A 26,144-nucleotide genomic window follows, 5' to 3' on the forward strand; every position below is an offset into this window, starting at 1 on the left:
ACAGTGGGAAAGAGAATGATGAGAAACAGAAGGAAAATGAGTAGGTCATAAGTACAGGATGACAGAGGAGGCAGGAATAGGGAATGGGGATAAATTGGAGAAGAGACAGAGAGAAAAGAATAAAATTGGGGAAGAAGGAAAGCAAAAGAAGAAGCAAGACCAAGGGGGCGGGCAGGGAGGAACAAGGGAGAAAAGTGATGGGGGAAGAAGGGACAGACAACAAGAAGCAAAAGCAAATGTCATTATATCATCATCTGTCAGGCAAAGGGCTTTCTAATGCCTGGGCCCCACCCTTGAAGAATGGCCAGGCCCTAAACTAGGGCAACCACAGGCTTCAATACCACAGGCATTCTCCTCATTATAACATCTCTGCTTTCCCATAGCTGGTTAGATTTCTTAAGACTCAACCCTAGCTAACACAGAATCCACATCTTGCTCTGAGTCACCATTTTCCATGCCTTCCTCCCCCACTTACTCCTGTCACACCCTGGGACACATCCAGTTTGGGCCAGGCTCCAAGAAACAGGGCACATGCAGTAAGTGGGCCTGACCCAGGCTGGGGAGGATATAGTTAGAACAGCCTTGCAAACAATCACCCACCCAAAAAGGCCAGGATGCTGCCTCCATCAACCCTCTCACAGGATTCAAAGGGGGTCATAGAGAAGTGTTGCAGAGTTCAAACCAAAGTCGGCTGGCAGCAGGAAGGGTGGAGTCTTTTTCATAGCTCTGCGGCAAGGGAGAATGGAGAGAGGTGCAGAAAGACAGGATGTTTGGCCTTTAAGGAGCAGTGGTTCAGAAGAGCTGCACACTAGAAATCATAGGTTTGATTCAATTTCCATCTCTGCCTGAGGTTTGGACAAGTCATCTGAACTTGCAGGTCCTCAATTTGGGCCAAATGAAGATAATACCAATTCAATTATCTTGCAAGACTGTTTGGGGGATCAAATATGTTGGCAAAGTACTTGGAAATGTAGAAAGTATAGTGGGAATGATATGATAAGGCTGGTCAAGCTGAAAGACCCACATGGGGGCCAGTCACAAGAGGCTTTGCAAGGCTGAGTTATGGTGGTGTGGCACTGTGCACTGGACATGCACACACAGAGGCTAGTCCATAAAGTTGAGAACCTTTTGGAGCTGGCAATTCCTAAAAAAGCCATGAACCAATTCTGGATGCCACCCCTCCAGCCGCTACAGAAAAAAAAAGGTACATGTGGGGGTCCCCTGCCAATCCCTTAACCTTCCTTCTGCTTTCCCAAAGGCCTGAAACCCAGAATAGAGGAGAGGGCTGAGGGAGATGCTTAAATAAACAAGTCAGGAAGCCAAAAGGGAAAGTGTTGGGAGTGGGAGAGGGGAGCACCACAGGACCTGGGAAGAAGGAAGCTTGTGGGTCAAAATAGGAAAGGCTCCAGGCCCTTAAAATAGGCAAAAGCAGGAGGTTGGCTCATAGCTATTATACAGGGGTGGGCAAAAGTAGGTTTATAGTTGAGAGCGAAACAGTTTATTCTTGTATAATTATTTATTATTGTATTATTTTCCATACAAATAACTACAAACCTACTTTTGCCCCACCCTGTAGTTTAATTTTCAGTAGGAAACAATTAACTAAGCAGCCACCCCATGAGTCAGTACCTTGCCGGAAAGGATAGCAGAACACAATTCTATCTCCAACTCCCATTCTACAAATACTGTTTCAGCCACATACTCTTGTATTTACCAATATTTGGTCTCATATTTGTTTTCATAATATCTGGTGCTGTCCTTGCTTCTATGTAAATGTACCCTTGCTTCTCTAAGCCCTAAGATGATCCTCTCCATATCCTGCCTTTTCCTCATACATACGAACCACCACTGAGCATGATGCCAAGGAAGTTCTGAGGAGCAACACTGGAAAAGGGCCCTTGAGTCTGAGGTGGTAAGGCTCCCAGGAGCCAACCTTCTTTTTATTGGGAGTGAGTGGGTTTGTTTTTTCTATTGATTCGAGAGAGAAAGAAAGGGAGAGCAAGAAAGAGGAGAAACACCGATGTGAGAGAGAAATGTCAATCAGTTGCCTCCCACAAGTGCCCCGACTGGGGATTGAACCCTCAACCTAGATATGTGCCCTGACCAGGAATCAAACCTACAACCTTCGGTATATGGGGTGACATTCCAACCAGCCAGGGCGGAGCCTACCTTTCTAATGCCAAGGAAGAGAGGCCAGACTCTCTCCTCCGGGCCCACAGCCCCATTTGGTCATGTTTCCCATCTTTCTATGCCTTCCCCATCAACTAAAAGCTGAGACTCCCAAAGAAAGAAAAGAACTTGGGAGGAAGCCTGGATAGATATAGGAGAGACAAGGTCCACTGAGGCAAGCTCATCTTCCCTCCCTGAATCTTTGAGACAATTCAGGCCAGGGGTATCCCTCCCCAAAGGCTGGGCTGCCTTGGGCTCCCATCCCAAACTACTAACCTTACTAGAGAGCCTGTTAGCCTTTAGAGACGATCCTCTGGTGCATGGTGCAAAAGAAAATTAAGCAGTGAATAGGCCAGGTGGATGCAGGTACCTTCCCACCCACCCTCCCCACTGGCCTCAGCATGGGCCTTGGAACATGATATTCACAGCATCTCCTAGTGCCCGCAAACCAACTCAGTACTCTCCATCTGTTTTGGGAAAAAGCAGTCTCCTTGCCTGGGATTTTGGATGAAAATGAGGATGAGAATGAAGATGAGTAGCTCTGCTGAGCAATAATGTTAATAAAGGCAGTTCCTTGTGAAAGAAAAAGGAACAGCCCTCAAGGATAACTATCCAGAGGTTCAAGGGGCAGAGCTAGAGAGCTTGGTATCCAGAGAGAGGCAGGACCAAAACGAAGCAACAGGGTAAGCAGGATGCAGCCCAAAGGCCAGGACTGGGCCATGGCTCAATTTCAGAGATGGGTGGTTCTTCCAGAGGAGATAGACTTTCTGAGGGTCCCTAAGCTATTCCAGACAACGTCAAGGCTACTATCTTGGATCCTCGCCTATCATCTTGAGGTATCAACAGGGCAAGTCCCTACAACTGCCAAATCAAGCTATGGGAGAAAGCTTCCTACCAATTCTTATATGACCTTGTGGAAGGACAGAAATATCCAACAGTATCCTAGAATGGAAAACCAAGTTCCAGTCTATGTTCTGCTCCTAATTAGTTGTGGGGCCTGAGGAAACTACTTAACTGTTCAGAGCCTTAACTTCCTACTCTGACTATTTTGATGTCTGCCTCACCTACAAACTTTTCTTGTCCAAAACCCCTAAACATGTCTACCCTCTTCTGTTCCCTAATTCCAAGTGTCATCACAGACTCCTCCTCCATCCCTCATGGCCAGTACTAAATTAATCCTCTCCTTTCCATCCCAACACCTTATTACCTCCCCTAGTGGTCTACTACAATGACTTCCAAATTCCTGTTGTCTCCTCCTTTTCTTATTTAGACTACTAATATGTTATTTCTAAAATGGAAATCTGATCAATTAACTTCCTTGTGGAAATTCTTTTTGCAGTTCTCTGTCTCTTACAGGGTAATGGCCAAAGCCCCTAGTCATCCAGAGCCCTTCATCATTCTAGCCTCATTTGCTACTCCTTCACACCAACACATATCCAATGTTCTAACTACAAATATCAGATTCTTTTGAATTTCCAATGTCTCTGCACGTTTCCTCAGCTTAAAATACATTTTCTCCTTTTACTGTACACAGGATGTTAGCACAAATGCCATCTCTTTTGTGAAGTGTTCCACTCAAGTACACACTGTTAGTCACTCCCTCCTCAGTACCCCCATAGCACTTAGCAAATTGTTCCATAATTATTTATGTACCTCTCCCAGGTCAGACTGTAATCCTTGATGGCTGGGATTATTTATTATCATCTACGAATCCTCATTCCCAGCAGAACCTGGCACAGAATAGGTATCAATAAATGTTTGTTGAAGTAAAGGAAGTGAGGTCTCCACTGAGATAATGAATGTAAAAGTTCATAGTTTAGGCAAAAGTGCTACAGGACCATGAGGGAGGAGGTTAGATTCAGCAAACCCCAAACACAGAAGGGAAGAAAGGTGTGAGGAGTTATGCTGACCTTAAGGAATCCCAGGGCTGAGAAAGGACACACTGCACACACCCCCACAGCTGACCAAGCAGCAGCCAGCAGGCAGAGGCCAAGGTAAAGGCAGTAGAAAGGAAAGGAAGGGAAGAAAGAGAGACAGCTGATACCCCAAGCTCTCTGATTGCCCAGGCATCACAGTGGTGCTGTCACAAGTGGATGGGTCAGAGGAGGGATCCATCTGGAGGAAATAGGAAGTGCTTTGGTGGTAATAAACAGGGTGGACATGGATGGTGGTGGTGGTGGCGGCTGCGGTGGTGGTGGTGGTGGTAGAGGAGCAGGAAGAAGGAGAAGCAGAGGCAGATGGAGAGCTGGTCCCATGGCCTTCAGAACTGAAAGACTGTCCAGATGAAAGGCTGCGCATTCGCCGCAGAGATACCCGGCTTGTCAAGAAGTGGCCAGCCTCACCCTCTACCAACCTCTGAGATCCCAGGCCATGCTGTGGTTCCGTCAGGCGCTGCCGGACACTACTTTGCAGGCTTGGGGCTGCAAGGAAAGCGAAGACAGCATGAGGAAGGGCAGCCTACTTTGGGCTAGCAGGCAAGCAGGTGTGCCCATGGAGAAATGCCTGCTGGAGACCACTCTGGGCCTCTAGTGCCCAATCTGAAGAATGGGACACCTCTTCCCCAAAACCTCCCACCAGGGGTCCTAAAAGGGGAAATTGAAGATAAGGTGCCTGGGTCAGTTTTAGTGGCCATTCCCATGGAAAGTGACCAAGGGCCAACATTACTATAAAGGGATATGACAAGGCAGTTAGTGGGAGGACACAGGCAGGACAAGGTAGGATAGGGGTTAGGGGCAAGGTTCGGGAGAGCACTAAGAACCAGCCTTTCAGAAAGCCAACCTCAGGAAATAATTCATAGTTTAAACAAGGATTTATACACAAACATGTTCATCACATCATTATTAGTAATTGTGTGAAAGTAAAGACAAAGGTGGAACAATGAGACAATGATAATATATCCAGTTACTGGAAGACTATATACTTATTAAAAATGCTACTTATGAAAAGATTTTAAATGCACAGAAAAATGCCAATTAACCAGTTAACTGCCACATGTCCAAAACGGAAACCATCCCCACATGCCACGATATTTTGAATTTAATTTAAAAAATCAATTTGCAATGAATATTATAAAAATAAATATATTATAATTCGGATGTTCTTGAATATTTTCAGCTGAAAATTCTCATGAAAAAATGATTTTAAAGTTGGTCAGGGCTGCCACTTAGGGAAAACATTTTTTTTTTATAGACGCATGTGGCGTGTGGGTAAGGTCCTCTGCTTGCGTCTACAGACACTTATGGTGTACAAAGGGTTAAAATGCTCAGGGCAAACCAAAGGACACAACATTTTTTGTAAAAGAAATACCTAGAACTAGGGAATACAAAAGACTATAGAATTTGAAACCAGGCCTTTCCACTGCTAGCTGTGACCTTGAGCAACTGACATTCCTATTTTAATGCCTAATTTATAAAATCCCGTAAGATGTCGTAAGGCTTCAAGATAATGTATTTAAAGTACCTGACACAGTTCATGGCACTCAATAAATGGTAGTGGTTATCATTATCTTGACCACATAAAAATTATTTTAAAATCTCACAAGACTCAAAAAAAAGGCGCTCATAAATGGTGGGACTATGGATGCCTTTGTTGTGCTCATGCTTATTCTTTTTACTTCTTGAATTTCCTCTAATAAACATGTAAACAACAAAGAACCAGCTCTTGAATCAATGCTACAAATCAGGCTCTTGGAAGATGATGGCCACCATGCCCAGTGAAGGGGGCTACATGGGCACCAGGCAACACAGGAATGTGCTAGAGCATTCCCTTTGGGCTCACTCCCAGCCCCAGCTGAAAACAAAATTCACACCTTTGTTTTTTTCTCCTCTACCTTGATAGATGGGCTTCCCTGCCTTCTCCCTAAAAATAGGAGAAAGGGCCAGGTTATAAGGGTGGCAGAAACCTTAGAAAGACCACCAGGGAGAAAGCAAAAGTCCATGGTGATGGAGAGCTGGGGAAGCAGGGCTTCTATGGCTGGTGGCCTTCAAGGCATGAAAGCAGAGTGGAAGAAGAAAAGGAAGCATGAAATAGGGAGGGAGAAAAAAGGGGAAACAGAGAAATAAGGGAAAAACATGAAAAAGAGAAATGAGGAGGAGAATCTTTCCTTCCCTCTTTCCATCCTAGCCCAGCTGGAAGAAGGGCCACCAGGACATCTGTCTAGCTGGGCTAAAAGGAGAAGCCTAGGCCTTCCATCACCAAGGGTATTCTCTCCAGCCCTCATCTGAGCAGGCTGATTCTTCTCACCCCCGAACCTCTCCCTGCAGTTAGTAGGGACAGTGCTTAGGGAATTGAGGGAGCAGGCAGGGGAGTGAGGCAGGCAGGAGAAGGGGCCCGTGGGATAGGAGTGTTGGTTTAGTCCCCAAAGTCGGAAAAACAAAAGCCCCAAAGGGGATCCTCAAACCAGGGTATTTCCAGAGGGATTGATCATCCGAGCCGGCGGATGTTGAGCAGAGAGAGCGGTCACTGAACCTACGCCCCATCAGCCAGGCAGCATCTAGGGTCCAACAGCCAGGCCAAAAGGAGAAGAGAATCTGATTTACAGAGGGCTTCAGCTTGCCCACCAATAGGATAAGGGAAGGGCCAGGGGGCAAAGGGGTGGGTAGCTCAGAGCTAATGATGGGCCCTCCCAACCCAGAGAACATAGGAGCCTTTAGATCAAGGATCAGGCTCTGCCTGCCAGTGATCCTAACCTTGTTGCCTTTGAGTAGAAGCCCTGAAAAGGTATCAGAACAGGGAGATAAAGAGTCTTGGCCAGAGGCAAAGTATCATTGAAAATTTTACAAATAAGTCCTGTCTGGAGCTGGAATCCATCGTGATTAAAGAATCTGGATTTCTGAAAGTGAGCCCCTAATCCAGCCCCAGGATTTTACCATCCCTTCTGCACCCATGAGATATGGCCCAGAATAACAGATTTTTTATAAGGCTCTAGTCTATGTATCTAAAATAGCCTCTGATCCAGAGAAAACCTCAACTGGGCCAGTAAGGATTAAGTTCCTTTGTTCACTGAGGAATTCCCACACAGTGTTGTCTCTTTCAACTCTGTTCTACTCAGCTCTTATCACTCACAGAGGAGACAACAGAGGAAAGGAAAAAGACCCAGGACAGAGGGTGGGGAGGTCCAAGAGTTCAGGTGGAAAACCAGACATGCTTGCACAGGAGACCTCTCCTGGACAAGAATGTCTTTCTGGTTTGGAAGATTTAGGGCTATATCACTTTAAGGGACTGTTGCTTCCTGGGATCTCACACAAAAAGCCATAGAGGAACAGACATCATTCTATTCATCTACATTAGCAATTAAGAATAATGTATATAAAATGAAAACAAATAAAAGCAATAAAATAAGTTAAAATAAATGCCATTTTTATATCATGAACCACTAAGGAGATTATTTTTACAAAGGTAGATGGGGGAGGGCAGAGGTAAATAAAGGGATTTAAAAAGCACAGAGTGAAGGGAGACACACTTAATACAATAAACCCAGAGGGCAGACAGCATAAAGCAAGGAAAAAAACACTGAAAGGACAACTATGAAGGAATATCTGGTGAAAATTGTGCTTTAACCAAGGTTATAAGTTGAACTATCTTCCTTGGAATCTGCTCCATGTGCTGTTTAAGTATGGCAGTGGCCAATGACTTAAACCTGTGTGTGCATCAAAGACTCCTTCCCTCATCCCCACCCAAGAGATCACCTACACTGCATGGACAAGGGTGACACAATCTCCTCATCCATGTCATCCACGTCGTCAGTCATGATGAAGTGAGCAGGGTTGTGGCGTGTACTGCCCATCCAGTTGGGGTCTATGTTGAGGGCAGCCACCAGTGAGTGGATGCCAGGGTTATTGACAATCTGGAAGCCACAGAGGATTTCAATCTGCTGCCAGCGGTGCAGGCGCTCCCGCAGAGCTGCTGTCACCTCACTCAGAGCTTGCCTGAGGACAGAAAAAAGAGAAATGCAGGCATGGGCTGGGTGTGAGCCCAAATAGGAATGAGGTCTCTTAGAGGAACAACTTGAGAGATATGTATAAATAAGAAACACAATTAAATCATAAACCTAAGAATAAGGTCGGAGCTAGATAAGGGCTGGGACAGGAGACCAGAGCTGTCCTGATACCAATGAAGAAGTAGAATTGGGGTTGGAAGCCCTGCACACCCTCGAATTCTGAGATTGGGATGGACACCGCCAGAGCCGGGCAACAGGTGCTACTTACTTAGCCGTTAGGATTTTGTGATCCACATCATCTAGAGAAGAGCTGTGGGCCACGTGGAAGGTGCCAAAGAGTGTGTTTCTCTTCTTTTTTATTTTCTCAGCCTGCAAAGATGACACCCTCAGATTTAAAAAAAGCAGGGATTAGAGTTTGAGGAATGTCTTTCTCCTATCACAGTTTAGGCTGCACAAGAAAAAGGAAGAGAAGATGGGAAAGGGAAAAGGAAGGCAAGGGGAGGGAAAGAGTAGAGGAAGAAAGAAATGAGAGGAAAGAAGAAAAGCAAAAAGATCCCCTGTCAGTACCCTAGCACCAGGAGGATGCTGCCCCCGTGAGTCTATGGCTGGCAGTCTTCCGTATGCCTGCCTCCATTTGCTGCATCTTTCCTAGAAGGCAAGTGGGATACCCCCACACCCTCATTCCCTGCTCCAGAAGCTTAAAGAAATTATTAGGAGCTGTGTATTAGGAAAAGAAACAGAACCCAGCACTAGGATCTCTCTTTGTCCAACAGTAAGGATAGGAAGAGGCAGAAAGGAGGAAGAAGGGCAGGTGAAAGGGAGGGAGGTGAGAAGAGGGCAGAATGAGGGCATGTCTTACCCCCTCCTTGGCCACCAGCAGCTGTTTCTCAGCACTTTGCTTCTTGATGTTGTAGTACTGCACCTCCACCTCATGTGTCAACTGTAGCCACTTCTGAAGGGCATCTGGAGCATACCAGGAGCTGTGTGACTCCAGCTCCTTCTCTGCTTTTCTCAAGGCCTCTCGAACCTGTGTAGCCAAGAGGATGTAAGTCCATTTACTACTACATGACCTCTCCAATGCCTCTGTATCATACTTCAGAGTTCTTTTAAAAAAAATATATTTTTATTGATTTCAGAGAGAAAGGGGGAGAGAGAGAGAGATAGAAACATCAATCATAAGAGAGAATCATTGATCAGCTGCCTCCTGCACATCCACTACTGGGGATCAAGCCCGCAACCCGGGCATGTGCCCCTGACCAGAATCGAACCTGGGGACTCTTTAGTCCACAGGCCCAGCTCTATCCATCGAGCCAAACCGGCTACAGCAGAATTCAGAGTTCTTAATCTGCTATCTTATATGAGCTTTATAATTCTCCAAAGAGGGAGAAAGGGCAAGGATTATTCTCTGTATTTTATATACAAGGAAGCAAGCTCAAGAGGAGGCGCTCAAGAGGAGAAAAGTAACCTACTCAAGGTCACACACAAAGTACAGCAATCCCCCTTATCCACAAGGATTAAGTTTCAAGACCCCCAATGGATGCCTCAAACCATGGGTAGTGACACACCCTGTATATACTATAATTTCTCCTATATGAGAATACTTTGTTTTATTGCACTTCCCAGATTTTGTGTATTTTACAGATTGAAGGCAGACCCTCCTCCAGTAAAAAGATTACAACTGGCTTTATTGCAGTGGTCTAGAACCAAACCCACAATATCTTCGAGGCATGCCTCTACATACATACACTTCACAGCTTCTTTTTAGCATATCTGAATTGCCAGCATCACTACTCTTGCACTTTGGGGCCATTAGGAAGTAAAATAAAGGTTACTTGAACACAAGTATTGAGATACCAGGACAGTCGATCTGATAACCAATATAGCTCTTAAGTGATTACTTGGCAAGTAGCATAGACAGTGTAGATACACTGGACAAAGGGATGATTCATGTCCCAGGTGGAACAGAGTGGGACAGCACAAGATTTCATCACACTACTCAGAACCGTGTGCAATTTAAAACTTATGAATTGTTTATTTCTGTAATTTTCCATTTAATATAGTTGAACAGCTATAGAAAGCAAAACTTCAGGTAAGAGGGGACTACAGTAGTATCAACCAGAACTCAAATTGAGGTTTTTTGGCTACCAGACTAGAGCACTCTTTTCCCACTTATTAGCTGCCTCTCCTGGTCCTCAGTAATCTTCCCTCTCACTTGAGGCACAGGTCAGCTCAATGAATAATCATCTTTCCAAGAGTTGGGGTCTATGCTTGGACCTCAAGACATCACAATGTGGCAAAAACAAAACAAAACAAAACAAACAAACAAAAAACCCACTTGATTCGGAATTCAGAAGACTGGTTCTGGTCCCTGGTCTATCATTCAGCTAGCGGTGTGACCCTGTGCTTCCTAAACCAGATCTCAATTCAGTTTGAGGAAAGACTTTCTGGATCTCAGGAGAGAGTGAGCTCTCCATCAGGAGAGTCATATGAAGATCTCATGTCATAGACACCTTAAAAAATGATTGCTATTCCAGAAAGGAATTGACCTGAATGATCTCCAAAGTCTCCTCTATCCAGATGATTCTCCCACTAAGCAGACAGATAGGCTTTGAAGGGCATGCTTACACCTAACAATGAGCATTGCCAACAGAGGCCAAGACATGAACGGACAATGTATAAGCCTAAATCTCCTCACTGACTTCTCAGCAGGATCATTCAATGAAGCGGACAATCACAAGGCACTCAAATGAAAAAGGTCTGAAAATACATACTGGTAGTACACACACTGATGGCTTGCAACTCACTCAGGTTACCAGTATAAGTGATCCACTACTCTCCCATCTGGACACTGACCTTCAGCTACTCAGAATTCCAGAGAAAAGGGATTGAAAGCCATCTCACTGTGCCCAAATTCAGCCAATGGGACAAGTATCCCATAGCAGGCCTGAGGTCCTCTCGACAGCCTAAGATAGACCAGGAAGGCCTTAACTAAAGACAGAACACCTTTATTCCTTAGTGAGCCAATAAGAGGGTCAATCTTCACTTGGATTTTGTTCCTTGAAAAAGAAACTATAAAATGGCCCACTCCTGCCTTTGTATACTTAAAATGAAGGATCTATCTTAGAGTCTAATACATCAAGTCTGCAAGTATATGATCAAGTTCTACATTAAAATCAGTTTAAGGAATAGAATAAGCTAAGAAGGGGAGAATGGAGAGAGAAAAGAAAAAAGAGACCAAATAGACAGGAATGTGGTAGTTGGGGGAGGTACAAAAAGGGTTAACCTAACAGGCTCAAAAACTGTTTAATGGGAGAAATAATTACAAAATAGGAAACAGGGAATGAGGAGATAGGAGGCAAAGAGACAGACAGACATATCTTGTGCATACAACTAACAATTGCCTGAAGGAGAAGACAACAGATAAGGGCTAGGACAAGTCAGAGTTTACAGTCCTATTCTTTTATTCCATGCCTGTGTTTCTCAGCCTTGTCATACACTGGGATCACCTGGAGAACTTTAAAAATGCTGATATCTGGACTGTAACCCAGATTCTGATTTCACTAAGCCAGGATGTTGGCTTGATCATCAAACAATTTTTAATGCTTTTTATGTGATTCTAAAATGTACCAATGTTAACCACTAATCTATGTGCTTTAAAGTATTATCACCTGACTTTCACCTCCACATAGAATGCAGTAGGTCATGTCAAAAGAATAATTCTGATCAAATACAACATCTGGGAAAAGCTTAGTATAAGTTATAAAATTTTTGAAAGGTAAATTTTTGTAATTATGAAACATTTTCAAAGACATAGAGCTGTAGGAGAAATAAAGATTAGGTCAGCAGTTACCAAACTGTGATCCATGGATCTCTGAATGTCCCCAAGACCTTTTCAGAGCATCTGTAAGGTCAAAAACTATTTTCACAATAATACTAAAAATTATTTACCCTTTTCACTCCCTTCCTTTCACAAGTGAACTGTGGAGTCCTCCAGAGGCTACATGATGAGTGATATCACAACAGATTAAATATAGACATTAATATAAGAAGCCTGCAGCATATTAAGCCAGACATTTAAAATTGCAAAATTATTTTTAAAAATCACTCTTCTCATTAAATTATTTCTACTTTGGAAAACCTAGTCATTTTTTATAAAAATGCAGTATTTGTGTTAACATGTAAGAAATTTAATATTCTTTTAAATTAATTAATAAATATTTTTTTAACTTTCCAAGTTTTAATTTTTAAAAAAATTTATTTGATTTTAGAAAGAGGGGAAGGGAGAAAGAGAGACAGAAAGGGGGGCCTGGGGGGAGAGAGAGAAAAAAACAAACCATTGATTTGTTGTTCCACGTATTTACACATTCCTTGGTTGTTTCTTGTATGTGCCCTGAGCAAGGATCTAACCTGCAACATTGGCATATCCAGACAATGCTCTAACCAACTGAGCTACCTGGTCAGGGTCCCAATTCTAATTTCTTACAGGGTAAATAGCAACATATTGCCCCCCATGAAAATATTCTCTGAGGTCCTAAATAATTTTTTAAGAGTAAAGGGGTCCTGAGACCAGAAAGTTTGAGAACCACTAGACTAGATGAACTAAAATTCCAGAGAGGGAAAAGCCTTTCTAGGGGGAACTGGCAATTGTCATCTATTTTCTTCCCTGAAGGCATTTGATAATACTAGGTGAGGACTGAGAATTTGGTCTAGGCCAGGCAGAAGGACTCCACTTAGAGACAGAGAAACAGTCTAGCTTTTGTTCATAGTATAGTACTAGTCTAACAAATTGGAAATTAAGGGGTCCCCAACATACACTCAGCTTTCTTTGTTGGGCATTTACTGAATCCCAGAGCTGTGCAGGAGAATAGGTAGCTAGGCCAAATAATGAAACAAAATCTCCCATATTTTCATAATGCTTAGGAGGCAAAATATTGCAAGGAGGGGACCTGCCTCAAACATACAGCCTTCCCCTTAAGACATCTGCAAAATTTTGAAGCTATGAGGAGCAGGAGACTAAAGAGCTAAATTCAAACTCTCCAAGTGGCAGAAATGAAATATCTCATAGTCTTTCAGGATTAAGAGAAGGAAATCCACCAGCTCTCATAAAAAGTTAGGAAAGGACTTGCCTGAGAAACTGTGACAAATGAGTGCTAGACCAAGTCTTACTAAAACTACAACCCAGTTCCAAAAGAGCTCAATCTCTGATTGGCTTGAGGTGATTAGGTCCTCACCCTATATACCTAACAGAATGAAGGGAAACCCTATATCTGATGGAACTTAAATCATCTGGAACCTCTTTTTTTTTTTTTTTTGTATATGCTGTCCAGCATTTAAAAAAAAAAAAATTACTAGATATGAGAAGAGGCAGGAAAATATAACCAATAATCAAGATAAAGAATTTCTATAAATGATTCAGATATTAGAGTTACCAGACCAGGACTTTAAAATAAGCACAATTGAAAAGTTAAAGAACATATAGCAAAAGATAAACACAAAGCATAAGTTAAAATACAGAAATTTTAGAAAGGGAACCAGAACTATAAAAGAATAAAATGGACATTCTAGAACTGAAAATACATTATCTGAGAGGAGGATTCCACTAAATGGCTTAAGTAGTGCAGTGTTCACAGCAGAATACAGGATTAGAGAATTCATGGATAGATCAATAGAAAATAATCAAACCAAAGCATGGAGAGAAGAGAACAGAGCTGAGCCTAAGAGACAAATGGAATATAGTTAAAAAGTCAAACATAAATATTGGATTCCCAGAAGGAGAGCAGAGAATGGAGCAGAAGCAATATGTGAACACTAAAGAAAATGTGTATTTTATAATTGTTAGGTAAAATGCTCTTGATGTTGTTAAGGTCCAACTGAATAATCATGTTTAAATATTTTATATCCTTACTGATGTTTTTGGGTGCTTATTATTGAGAAAGGTATAATAAAATCTCTCATTTTGATTATGAATTTGTCTACTATCCTTCTAGTTTTTACAATTTTGTGTTATATATTTTTAAACAGGTATATCCAAACTAAAGATTGTTATATATTACTGTTGAACTCACACACTTATCATTAAGGAATGTGTTTTTGTCTCTATAATACTTCTTGCACTAAAGTCTACTTTTGTCTAATATTGATATATTACCTCTTCTTTATTTTGCTTAGTGTTTGTATCATATATCTTATCTCCTCCTTTTGCTTTTAACCGTTTTGTATCCTTATATTTAAAGTGTATACCTTTTACACATAGCGTATAGGTGGGTTTTGTTTTTTACCCAGTCTGACACTCTTTGCCTTTCAATTGTATTGTTTAGCCTGTTTACATACACCAAGTCTGAGCATGTTTGAAAGGACTGAAACCATACAACATATGTTCTCTGACTACAGTGAAATTAAACTGGAAATCAAAGAGAAAGATAATCAGAACAGTCTACAAGTGTTTGAAAATTAAGCAACACACTTCTAATAGCCATGGGCCAAAAAAGGAATTGCAATGAAAATTAGAAAATCTTTTGAACTGAATGATAATGAAAATATGAAATATCAAAACTTGGTAAATGCAGCAAAAAGTGCTAAGATGGAAATTTATAGCTTTAAATGTAAGATTAAGAGTTTAAAAATCAATGACGGAATCTTCCACCTCAAGAAGCTAGAAAAATAAGAGCAAGTTAAAAAAAAAAGACTTCTACCCTGAAAACTATAAAATGTTGCTATGAGCAATTTTAAAAGGCCTAAATAAGTGACAGGATAAACAATGCTCATGGATTGGAAGAATCACTCAGTTAAAATGTCAATTTTCCCCCTAATCTATACGTTCAATTCTAACACAATAAAAATTCCAGCAGGACTTTTTTTGGAGGGAGAGGGTGCAGTGGAATGACAAGCTAACAAGGAATGCAAAGAACCAAGAAGAGCCAAGGCCATCTTTAAGAAGAATAAAGCTGGAGAGTCCCAAATAGAAAGGTCAATGAATTTAAGGAAAGGTGTTCAATATTATTAGTCATTAAGGAAATGAAAATTGAAAGCACAATGAGATACCACTACATCCATACCAGAATGTGTAAAATTAAAATGCCTAAAAAATACCAAGGTTGTAGCTCAACTACAACTCTCACACATTGCTGGTGGCAGTGTATATTGGCACAGCTATTTCAAAAACCTGTCTGGCAGTTTCTAATAAAGCTAACAGAAATAAGTGCTATGCCCACCAAGAGACATGTGCAAGAAGGTTCACAGCACTGTGATTCACAAGAGGCAAAAAACTGCAAACAACGCAAATGTCCATCAGAGGAGAACAGATAAATAATTATAGTATACAATGATTATTACTCAGCAATGGAAATAAGCCAGAAATCACTTTATGCAATAACATAAATGACTCTTACAGATATAATGTTGAAAGAAACCAAACACACAAGAATATATACCGTATAATGCCATTTATATGAAGTTCAAAATCAGATGAAACTAATTTGGTTTAGAGATTATGACCATAATTCACTTTTGGAAGGAATAGTGACAGTTGATAGGGATAGCCAAAAGTGAGCCGTCTGGGGTGTTTAAAAGATCCTGTATTTTGATCTGGATGGTAGTTACACAGGTATATGCACAAGTAAAAGCTTGCCAGCTGTATACTTATAATCTCTTCACTTGAATCCATGTAAATATCTCAATAAAAAAAGAACAAAATAATTGTTCTCACCTGTTACACACTTTTCTTTGAAAATCACAGTGACCATTTTTTTTTGCAACTTTTCCACTATTCTTACTGGTAAGAGTCTAGTAACTTTTCAAGATATTCTTTGAGCCATATTTCAAAGTCCTCACACACGAAACTTTTCGGCCAGACTTTTGGCCCCTGCCCTTACCCATTGTGTCTAAGAATGTGTAGTCTCCTACCTGCTCCAGCTCCTCCTCAGCATATTTTTGGCGACTCCGCTCATTTTCAGTGCCCTCCCGCAGCTCCTTCAGTCGCTGGGCTTCCTGCTTGGCAATGTTGATCTCATCTCGCAGCTTCTTCTCCAGATGGACCTTCTCCACTTCCACTGTGCGGTGCTCCTCCTGGGCCTTGTGCAGCCTGGGGGGCGATGAGGGAGCTGGAGGAGGCCAGGCAACGGGGGTACCAGCCACCACGCCATGAGTCATGGCATCAAAGAGGAAACTGAGGGCTCCAGCACTCAGCACATACTCTCTTTATTCTGCTGACTCTCTGGCTCTAAGTTAGTTCAGTGCCAACAGAAACCAGTCATTACCACAATTCTTATACTGGCCATCCTTTTGCTGCCAGTAATAAGTCTGTGAAGCTAGGTTCCCAGGTATCTGAATCCTTCCTCTAAGGCAGTGGTTCTCAACCTTCCTAATGCCACGACCCTTTAATACAGTTCCTCATGTTGTGGTGACCCCCAACCATAAAATTATTTTCGTTGCTACTTCATAACTGTAATTTTGCTACTGTTAGGAATCGTAATGTAAATATCTGATATGCAGGATGTATTTTCATTGTTACAAATTGAACATAATTAAAGCATAGTGATTAATCACAAAAACAATATGTAATTACATATGTGCTTTCACAGGCAACCCCTGTGAAAGGGTCGTTTGACCCCCAAAGGGATTGTGACCCACAGGTTGAGAACCGCTGCTCTAAGGTGTCTGACATGCTAAAATTATAACAACGATTAGTTTACAAGATATTTCACATTTGTCTCCCTGCAGATAATGATATATTGTATCATTATCAGTCTAAAACAGGTGTGGATATAAAGGCTTGGAGAGGGGAAGTAACTGCAGATAGAAGTGAGAATAGAATTCCAGTCTGTATGATTTAAAATTCCATAGTTATTCCCCTTATACAAGGGTGTCTGGAAAGTTCAATATAAATGTAAATTCCCTGCAAGCTAGACCAAAGATCCAGAGAAAGCTTAATGGCTGAGTTATAAACGAGGTGGGGAGATTTAAGGAAGGTGAGAAAGGAACCATTGAGCTGTCCAACCAATGTTTGGACTCCTGATTACCTGTTACCAGAAACACAGAAAAATTAAATTCTTACCAAAGGGGCTAGGGAGAGCTTGGGAAAGCTCCCTGCTTCTCATAGGCCTGAGTTTCCTTCCTCAGTATCTTCCATGGTGGGTAAGATCTCAAAAGCATCAGTTATAATGAAAATATATCCTTCTCCCCATCCATACATTTCCTCTGTTCACTGGCAAAATCTTCCAACCATCCAAGTAAGCCTCCTTCCTTCCTTCCATCTTTCTTCCACATATCTATTTATATTCATTCATTCATTCATTCATTCATTCACTCACCAAGTACTTTCAGGTGTCTACTAAATGTCAAGCCCTGTGCCAAGCCCTAGATATATGGAGATGAATTAAAAAAAAAACCAGTCCCTGCCACTGAGGCACTCATTATCTAATCTAATTTAGACAAATAGATAACTGTACACAATGTGGTAAGTTCTACAATAGGTAGACATACAAGGTGTTGTGCGAGCCCAAAGGATGGAGTAATTAACTCCACCTGAAAGAGTCAGGAAAGGCAAAGCATCGGCTAGCACCCAGCAGAAAGAGTAAGATTTGCTAATCCCTCTGGAAGAGAGAAAGGACTTAACCACTATCAGGTCTTCTTACCTTAGTAAGAACCACCAAGTTACCAGGAGACCAGGATAGAAGGGAAAAATGGTGATGAAGAAGACAAGTGATGCATGGCTTAAACTGGAGGTACAGCAGAAAAAGGACAGGCTACAGAACAAACAGGGTCACAGAGAAGAACACTGACCACTGAGTTGAGTAGGTGAAACAGAAGAGACAGAAACAGAATTCAACCTTTAAAAAATCCCAAGTCCAGATTGGTCATCAATATTTGAAGCCTCAAAAGATGTGGTGGGTTAAGTGGGAAGGGAAGTGGAAGAAATGTCTAGGCTGCTCTCCTACTGCTGACAAGCTGCAGTCTTCTGCCCATTTTGTTCACAGAGAAAGGGAGTGGAACCTTTTCAAAGTACACACCAGGTGGCACTAAAGCATAACTAAAACAAATCAGAGGCGCCATTTCCTGCCCCCATATCCTTCTCTGGTTGAATACCCTCCTTTATTGTATTCCTTCAAGACACAACTGCCTAAAATTACACCATTAGAGATTCAATTCTTCACGGAAATATTATCCTTGCTGAAAGCAGCCTCTTGAGAAAAGCCTATGGTAGATCTGTCTTCATATAATAGGGAGCTCCTTTGAAGTAAAATCAAAACTGACCCATGTGTATAGTCTTAACAGGATCTAGAAAAGATGAAAATCAATAAATACTATTGGGAGCAGAAATTGAGCAAATAAAATGTACTATCTTGCCTTGCCCCACTCCATCTCCTCCAAAGAAGACTGAGCATCTTGAAGGCAGCAATCAGTTAGCATTACAAGTAAGAAAACTGCTCAGCTTTACTGCAAGCCCTGGCTCTAAGCCAGTGGTTCTCAACCTTCCTAATGCCGCGACCCTTTAATACAGTTCTTCATGTTGTGGTGACCCCCAATTTCATTGTTACAAATTGAACATAATTAAAGCATAGTGATTAATCACAAAAACAATATGTAATTATATATGTGTTTTCCGATGGTCTTAGGCGACCCCTGTGAAAGGGTCATTCGACCCCCAAAGGGGTCGTGACCCACAGGTTGAGAACCGCTACTCTAAGCAGTTATGTGACTATGAACAAATCTGTTCCCTATACTGAGCCTGTTTCTTCGTTTTTAAATGGGAATCAAAATTCCTGCCTGCCTCGAAGAATTATCTTGAAACCCAATAAAATCCTAACTGGAATGTGCATGTAGCATTACATTTATCTACCCAAAATATCAGGAACTTTGAAAAAAAAAAAAAAGCTCTATGTTGGCTGGCAGTGTAGGCCTATTAAAGTAAGGAGGGAGGTGGCATATAGCTCTGGACACTGTCAGAAAAGGATGCATGTGTGCACATGTGTAATCCCATCTCTGGGGGTATGTGCATTTGTTTCTCTGAGTGCCACAGTGGTCATTTAGCTCTGTAGGCCGTAGGGAGCAGGGAGGGCTGGGAGCTTAGTTTTATCCCCAAACTTGGAATGTCTCCTAGTTTTCATTCCAAAGGCCTAGATTCGTTGCTTTTGGAATGAAAACAGTACATGTTTTTCAGACAAAGGAAGAATGGGGACTGCCCGGACAGCAGCATTTAGCCCCCAATTGGCAAAGGGCTCAGGATCAAAGGGTCCACTAAAGTAGCCAGGACTCAGCTCAGAGATAAAACTCCTCCTTTTACCCCTAGAAACCTGGCTCATGGGAATGAATCTGATAGGACTGCTTTTACTGAGGCAGTACCCTGCGGGTGTCAAAATTCCTAGCTCACTATTTACTGATATGTGAACCCAAGCAAGGCACTAACCCTCTCTAAGCTTTCATTTCTTCAACTCTAAGTAGGGATAATAATAGTACCTACCTAACCGCGTTGTGATTATTAATAACAATAATGCATTTAAGTGCTTAACAATACCTAGCTCACAAGAAATCCTTTCCTTATCCCTCCAAAGAAAATAGTATCTATCATTAAAAAATAACAAAAAAGAGCCAGACTTCATTTCCTTTTACATGGATTCCTACAAAGACTTCCCAACTAGACTCCCTAGTCTGCAGAGTAATTTTCTAAAAGACAGTCTTACCTCTTCTCAAAAGCAAAACAAACAAACAAGTAACTGCATTGACTCTCTGTTGCCTTTTGAATCCTACTAAAGTTCTCCATATGAGTCTTAAGGCACCAGGGGTCTGGCCTCACTACACATTCAACTTTAACTATCAGGACCTCTCTACCCATCTTTCAAGGCCACCTTCTCAGCATCCACATAATTCATCCCCTGCCTCTGTGCTCTTTCGGTCCTTAGAGTTATCATCCCATAAGCTGGCACTGAATCACTGCACTAAGTGTGTGCTCACTGCTCCTTCTCATGTGTGAGTTTTGTTGCCCCAGGAGCAACGAATTCCTTACAATTCCCAGCACAGTCTTGGTTCCTAGATATTAGGAAGTACTTAGATCAGTGGTTCTCAACCTTCCTAATGCCACGACCCTTTAATACAGTTCCTCATGTTGTGGTGACCCCCAATTTCATTGTTACAAATTGAACATAATTAAAGCATAGTGATTAATCACAAAAACAACATGTAATTATATATGTGTTTTCCGATGGTCTTAGGCGACCCGTGTGAAAGGGTCGTTCGACCCCCAAAGGGATTGTGATCCACAGGTTGAGAACCGCTGACTTAGATCGATTGGTACCCTTTTTCCACAACTATCTCTTCAACAGTAGTTTTAAGCCAAGTTTTATTTAGACAGAATTCCAGACTATCAGAGCTAGGCCGTTAATATTCTCCTAGTTTGACATCTTCATATTACTGATGAGGAAATAAGTCCTAGAAGGGAAAGGGATTTACCCAAAGTCATACAACAAGTGAGTATTTATGAGATTTGGAAGGTATTAGGAAGACAGGCTTGTGAGGCTTCTCTGGAGAATAGTGAAGAACAGTTTGTTGAATCTATTTCTAAGGGAAAGGAAGCAAAGGTAGGTCAAAGCATAGAATGACCCCTTAGCAAGTCATCCAACCAGGGAAGCTCAAGACTTCTGACAGCCACATATTTCTTCCTCTGAAGCTCAGAGAGAAAATAGATAGAAATAAGTTTCTGCCCTGGGGAAGATTACTTGCCCATGCAACTGGAATGGCAAGAACCCGGACCTTCAGTGCAGTTTTGGAAGGATGGCACAGCCTTGGCAGCCATGTCAATGTGGTCCCAGGGACCAGGTAGCCCACAACCCAAGTAGAAACAGGAGGCTCCCAGGAGCTGGCAACACTGGGGCTGTGGAGAAGGGGCAGGGCCTTACCTTTCCTGAAGGTCATGCAGACTCTGCTCAGCTCGATGTAACCCCTCCAGATCCTTCATCATCTTCTTCATGTGCTCCTTGGAGTAACGGTTCTGGATATAAGCAAACCAGCAGCCGCCAACACCAATAACAATAGACACCACCAGCATGAAGTCCTTGAGGTGATTATGGCGGGTCACTGCCAGAGAGGAAAGGCATGGTAAGTCAGGCTGCCCACTGCACACTTTGTCTTGCAGAGTCCACTGCATCCCCTCCTCCATGAAGCCTTCATTTCTGTTCTTAGACACACACTTGCCATATACTATCACAGTAAGCTCTGTGCCTATTTCTCTGCTAAGTCAAGGACTAGTTTGGAAAGGATGAGAGGCCTTAAAGCAACATTGGAAACCTATTAAATAATGCTTCCCTAATATGCAGTGAAGAGGAGAGCACTAGTGTCTTCTCAATACATGCCAGCCATCCCTGGTCTGCAGTTTTGGTCCATGTGCCCAGATGCAGTGGCTTCCATTCTACAGGGTAAGCATGCTAGGGTGCATGAGCAGATAGAAGGGGATGGCTGGTAAGGTTATAAAAGCCAAGTTGCTTAGAGCTTGTGATCTGGCTGTGGAACTGAGTTACCACAGGAGTTGGGTCTCCTGGATTACTAAGCTATTATATATACAAGGGGCAAAGTCCAAATCAGGTAAAAAAAATCTGTAAGTCTCATCTATGGAGAGCTTTTCTAGGCTGTGGCTCAATCCACAGACCAGGTAGAACAGGAGTAGCTCAAGCGATTGGTATGTATAAAACAGTCCACATGCCAGGAATAGAGGGGCAGAGCTACCTGCTGAGAATGCCTGGCAGCAATTTGGTGAAGCAGCCAGGGCCCCAGCCACCACCTTGGATTCAGAGTAATAATCAGTCTCCAGAGCAAAAGTGAAAAGCTAATTAAGAAATAACAGAAGATGAGAGCAAAAGCCATGTCCTAAGAATTGAGCCAACCAGAAGAGGGGCACTCCTGGAGCCTGACATTGTTCCTACTATATTAGATCTGGGCCCAGGGCCAAAGTGGAGGAGACCTGAAAGAAACAGCTAAGGAGAAGAGGGCTGCTGCTGCACTCAATTTGGGATAGAGTAGCTGTGGGCTCAGCGGACCCCAGATGTGGGGTCAGGGAAGGAAGGAAAGAGGGAATGACTTCCTGTGCACAGCAGGTTACCCTCAGGTTGGGGAGGGGAAAGCAGGACTGACAGAATCCCAGGAAAGGGGCTAATGGGAATCCAAAAGGTCCCAGGTAGAGCCACCAAGCTGAGGTAGGGTCTAGACAGCAGAAAAAGACACATGAAAATGAGGCCCAGATTGAGAAAAAGGGTTATATTCATAGCTCCTCACTGAAAGGCTGAGCAGCAGGACATGGGGAGGGTGTGGGATCAAAGGCAGATTAGCACATTCTATTTCCATCCAAGGGAGAGTTACTAGGTCTGGGATGGGACTGGTGTCCTTTACATGTTTATGCCAGATTCTCACAGAGAAAACTAAGGGTCCTCTAGCAGCCAGCCATCTTCTAGCCGCCAGGCAAGCCTACACTTCTATCCATACTCAAGTTCTCATGCTCCTCCCTTCAGGTCCCAAGAGATATCTCTGCAGCATAGTGAGCTGCCTTTCTTTCCAGAACACACCAGCCTCCTACACAGTCTCCTATTTGTTAAGGACTGTTAACCTTGGCTTCCCAGGGTTTCTCAATTCCAGGGATTCTCAATTCTACACTCCTACAGAAAGTCAAAGGTATTCTTGCTCAAGATTCCATGCAACCAGCACCTCCAACACTTTAGATTTTTAAGGTGGGCATGCAGACTGGGCGCCTATCTATTCTACTCAGTCCCTTATTTAATGTTGTCCAGATCAATTTGGAACAAGATGCTATTATTTTTTCCAGCTTCACAGTCTCATCCAAGTCATGAATACGAATGGCCAGGACCAAGGATAGGATCTAAGGCAGGGGTGGGCAACCTTTTTGTGAGTGCGTGCCAAAACCAGCAAAATCTCTGACTCAAAATTCTTCTGCGTGCCAACCCTAATTTTTTGAGAACATGTTACGCCTACTTGATATCTCTTAAGGTGTACGTATGTGAAGAGCCTTGAAGAAATAATAAAATTCATTCGAGCGACAAAAACACAGTCTATGATGATGAAAGATACATTTGTTTTTTAATGTATACATGTACACTGATAGTCCGACAGAAAACTTTATGGCTCTGTTTGATATTATCAGTGGGACTTTTGCTGCTGCATCACTGATAACGGAGATTTTACATCAGGTTTATATTTCGTGACCTTCAGAGATATGCACGAGCTACTACTTTCATCCATCAGGGTACTCCTATTACGAGACTTAACAAAATTCATCACTGAGAACAAAGATTCACACACGTATGTGGATGAAAACATGGAAAGTAACGCTGTTGCAAAGTTTTTTAAACAGAAAAAATTTTCTGGAATGGCATTCCAAGTTCTCAATAGTTTGTTTTCGACACTTCCCCCTGGTACTCCTGTCTCTAATCGCTTTTTTTCAATGTTTCCCAAGTCAACTCTAAGGTCAATAAATTTCTGCTTCCAAATTGAGCTACTCTGAAATTCAATCAACTGCATTTCAAAGTCAGCCATGTCTATCCGTGAAAACATTTGTAAGTTTAGTTCCTCCAGTTTCATGCTGTCTGGAAACCTCATGAATTTTTTGCTGTCTCTTCCAGTTCTCTGAATTTTGCAAATCTTGAGAAGAATGGCTCAATAGTTGACTCAATGATGTTTAAAAACAGATTTTGAAGGCTTTCACAGTCTGTTCTGTCATCTTTTGGGAGGTCTTTGATGTGCCTCTTGAGGTTTGGGAAATATCTAAATCTCTCACCATCCACATCCCTCTTAAAGACTTCCAGTTTCTTTTTAAAAGCCTTTATGTAACCAAACATAACATCAACTGTCTTGCCAGTTCCTTGTAATTTAACATTTAAGTCATTCAAATGTTCACAAAAATTGTAAATGGAAGATTATAAGAGAGGGTTTCGCAAGCCAGCAAAAGTTACTGGCGTGCCATGTTTGGCACGTGTGCCAGGGGTTGCCCACCCCTGATCTAAGGTAATACTGTTCCACCTATCAGTACTTGCTGGATCTCTTCAACCAGTTTTGACTTTACTTAAATGTAAAGCATCCATCCCATACTTACATCCTTCTGCCCTCTCAAATGCAGAGGTGAAGCTCAGCTATGCTATCTGTCACATTCCATGAGCAACCAAGTGTGGTGGGAAGAAAACGAGTCTAATATGGCTGATTTACTCTGTGGCCCTTGATTGTTACTTGTCTGTGCATCAGTGCCTAGCACAGCACCGACTAACACACAGAGGCCCTCAATAAATATTTGTGGGACTGAGTTGTTACTGATCAGCCTCAAATATGATATCTCCCTCTCCTTAATCCATATAAGGAACTAAAATAGAGCAAATACACAATGTATCAGATATTTATATTCACCATCTCTAATTCTCACAACTACTCTCTAAGGTAGAGTATTAGTAGTCTCATTCTATAGACCAGAAAACTGTGGCTCATAGGAGCAATGACTTGCTGGAGTTCACAAAAAGTGGCAGAGCTAGGATTCAAATCCAGCTGTGCCTGATTGCATGGTCTTTCTACTATACCCACTTTGTCATGACAACTTTCATACTCATGCAGCAGGTATTGTTTCCACTTTGTTACATACAAATATCTCTCACCATGGAGAGGCCTATATCTCCTGATCTAGCCAGAATGTGACTTAAGAGTTCCAAGGCCCCAGTTTTCCCTCCAAATAACATCTTGGGAGCTGACTGTGGCCTAGCCATCAGGACAGACCTTTAAAAGGTTAAACATAAGGCCTCATGTAGAGAAATTCTGCCATCAAAGAAAGCATCCTACACCAAGTATCAGGAAGTCTAGGTTTTATGCTGTCCTCTTCCCCAATTTGTTATGAAATTCACTTCCCCCATCTGGATCTCAGCCTCCTCAGCTGTAAAATGCGTTATATAGAATTGCTAAAGGGATCAAATGTGTATTTGTAAATGAACGCTTAGAGATGTTTTGGAAACATTCAGATGGACTTATCCAATAGATAATTAGGAATGTGGATGTGGAATTTGAGGAAGAGATGGAGGCTGGAAAGGCTGATGTGAGAATTGTCAGGTCCCTTCGGAGGAGCCCTGGCCTAAACCCCAGAGTCCTAAATAAATCTAAGATGGTTCATTTTATGTTAACTTGATTGGAAAAACATTATTTCTGGGTGTATCTGTGAGGTTGTCTTCTTAAGAGATTAACATTTGAATCGGTAGTCTGAGCATCATCCATTCATCCTCAGGCTGCTGAGGGCCTGAAAGAACCAAAGGTGGTGGAAGAGTGGATTTGCTCTCTCAGCTTGAACTGAGACATCCTCTTACATCAGTCCTCCTGGTTCTCGGATCTTGGGACTCAGACAGGGATTTACACCATCAGCCCTCTGATTCTCTGGCCTTTGGACTCAAACTTAAACCATCATCTCCCTTGATTCGCAAGCCTTTAGAATTGGGCTGAATTACACCACTGGTTTTCCTGGTTCTCCAGCTTGCCAATGGCAGATCATGGGTCTCTTGGCATCCACAATTACATGATTTATTAAATTCCTATAATAAATCTCCTCTTATTCATATCTATATACATATCCTATTGGCTCTGTTACTCTGTTGAACCCTGAATAATACAGAATCTATAAATTATTGTGTCAGAAAAAAAAGGGGAAATACAGAAATCAAGTTCTAGTCTATGCCTAACTAATGATGTACTTCTTTTCATCATATTCCCACTCCCATTCTTCAGTTCCTACAACCTACCTTCCCAGGCCAGCACAGTCCACAGAGATCCTTCCATTCCTCTTCTCTGAACTAGGATCCCTGATCAACCCTCTCTTTGGACAGGTAAACATGACTTATCTCTAACTATCTCAGGGACTATCTTGTATGTTTTTGAGCTTTCATGTGAGTCACTTCTTTCTGATAGTCTGTGAGTTCCTCAGGACCAAGCACAAAACTAATTTATCTTTGTAGCTCCATACATAGCATAGAGCCTGACCAGAGCAAGTGCTCAGCAAAGGCGGTAAGAAGAGGTTTTA

The 26,144-nt window shown here is 42.2% G+C and overlaps 1 protein-coding gene across 12 annotated transcripts in view; it reads right to left on the reverse strand.

Moving 5' to 3' along the window:
• STIM1 (stromal interaction molecule 1) overlaps positions 1-26,144 on the reverse strand; it is a 187,251-nt gene that overhangs the window by 2,048 nt on the left and 159,059 nt on the right. Inside the window, exons 6-14 of one of the 12 annotated variants that reach the window (XR_011472844.1) lie at positions 20,998-21,175; positions 16,010-16,187; positions 8,967-9,134; positions 8,376-8,476; positions 7,861-8,096; positions 6,569-6,661; positions 4,523-4,589; positions 2,446-2,482; positions 601-726 (exon numbers count right to left, since the gene is read on the reverse strand). Coding sequence is in view for 9 of the 12 variants with exons in the window: in XM_070425482.1 (XP_070281583.1) it covers positions 4,214-4,589; positions 7,861-8,096; positions 8,376-8,476; positions 8,967-9,134; positions 16,010-16,187; positions 20,998-21,175 (1,237 nt within the window). In the remaining 3 variants the exon portion in view is untranslated. Of the gene's footprint in view, positions 1-600; positions 727-2,445; positions 2,483-4,213; positions 4,590-5,977; positions 6,028-6,568; positions 6,662-7,860; positions 8,097-8,375; positions 8,477-8,966; positions 9,135-16,009; positions 16,188-20,997; positions 21,176-26,144 lie in introns of those variants that run through there. The other 11 variants (XR_011472845.1, XR_011472846.1, XM_070425485.1 and 8 more) reach the window with 11 other exon arrangements.

The sequence above is a fragment of the Myotis yumanensis genome, unplaced genomic scaffold, assembly GCF_028538775.1.
Source record: "Myotis yumanensis isolate MYYU_CA2020_CCGP unplaced genomic scaffold, mMyoYum1.0.hap1 SCAF_10, whole genome shotgun sequence".
In the NCBI taxonomy this organism is placed as follows: Eukaryota; Metazoa; Chordata; class Mammalia; order Chiroptera; family Vespertilionidae; genus Myotis; species Myotis yumanensis.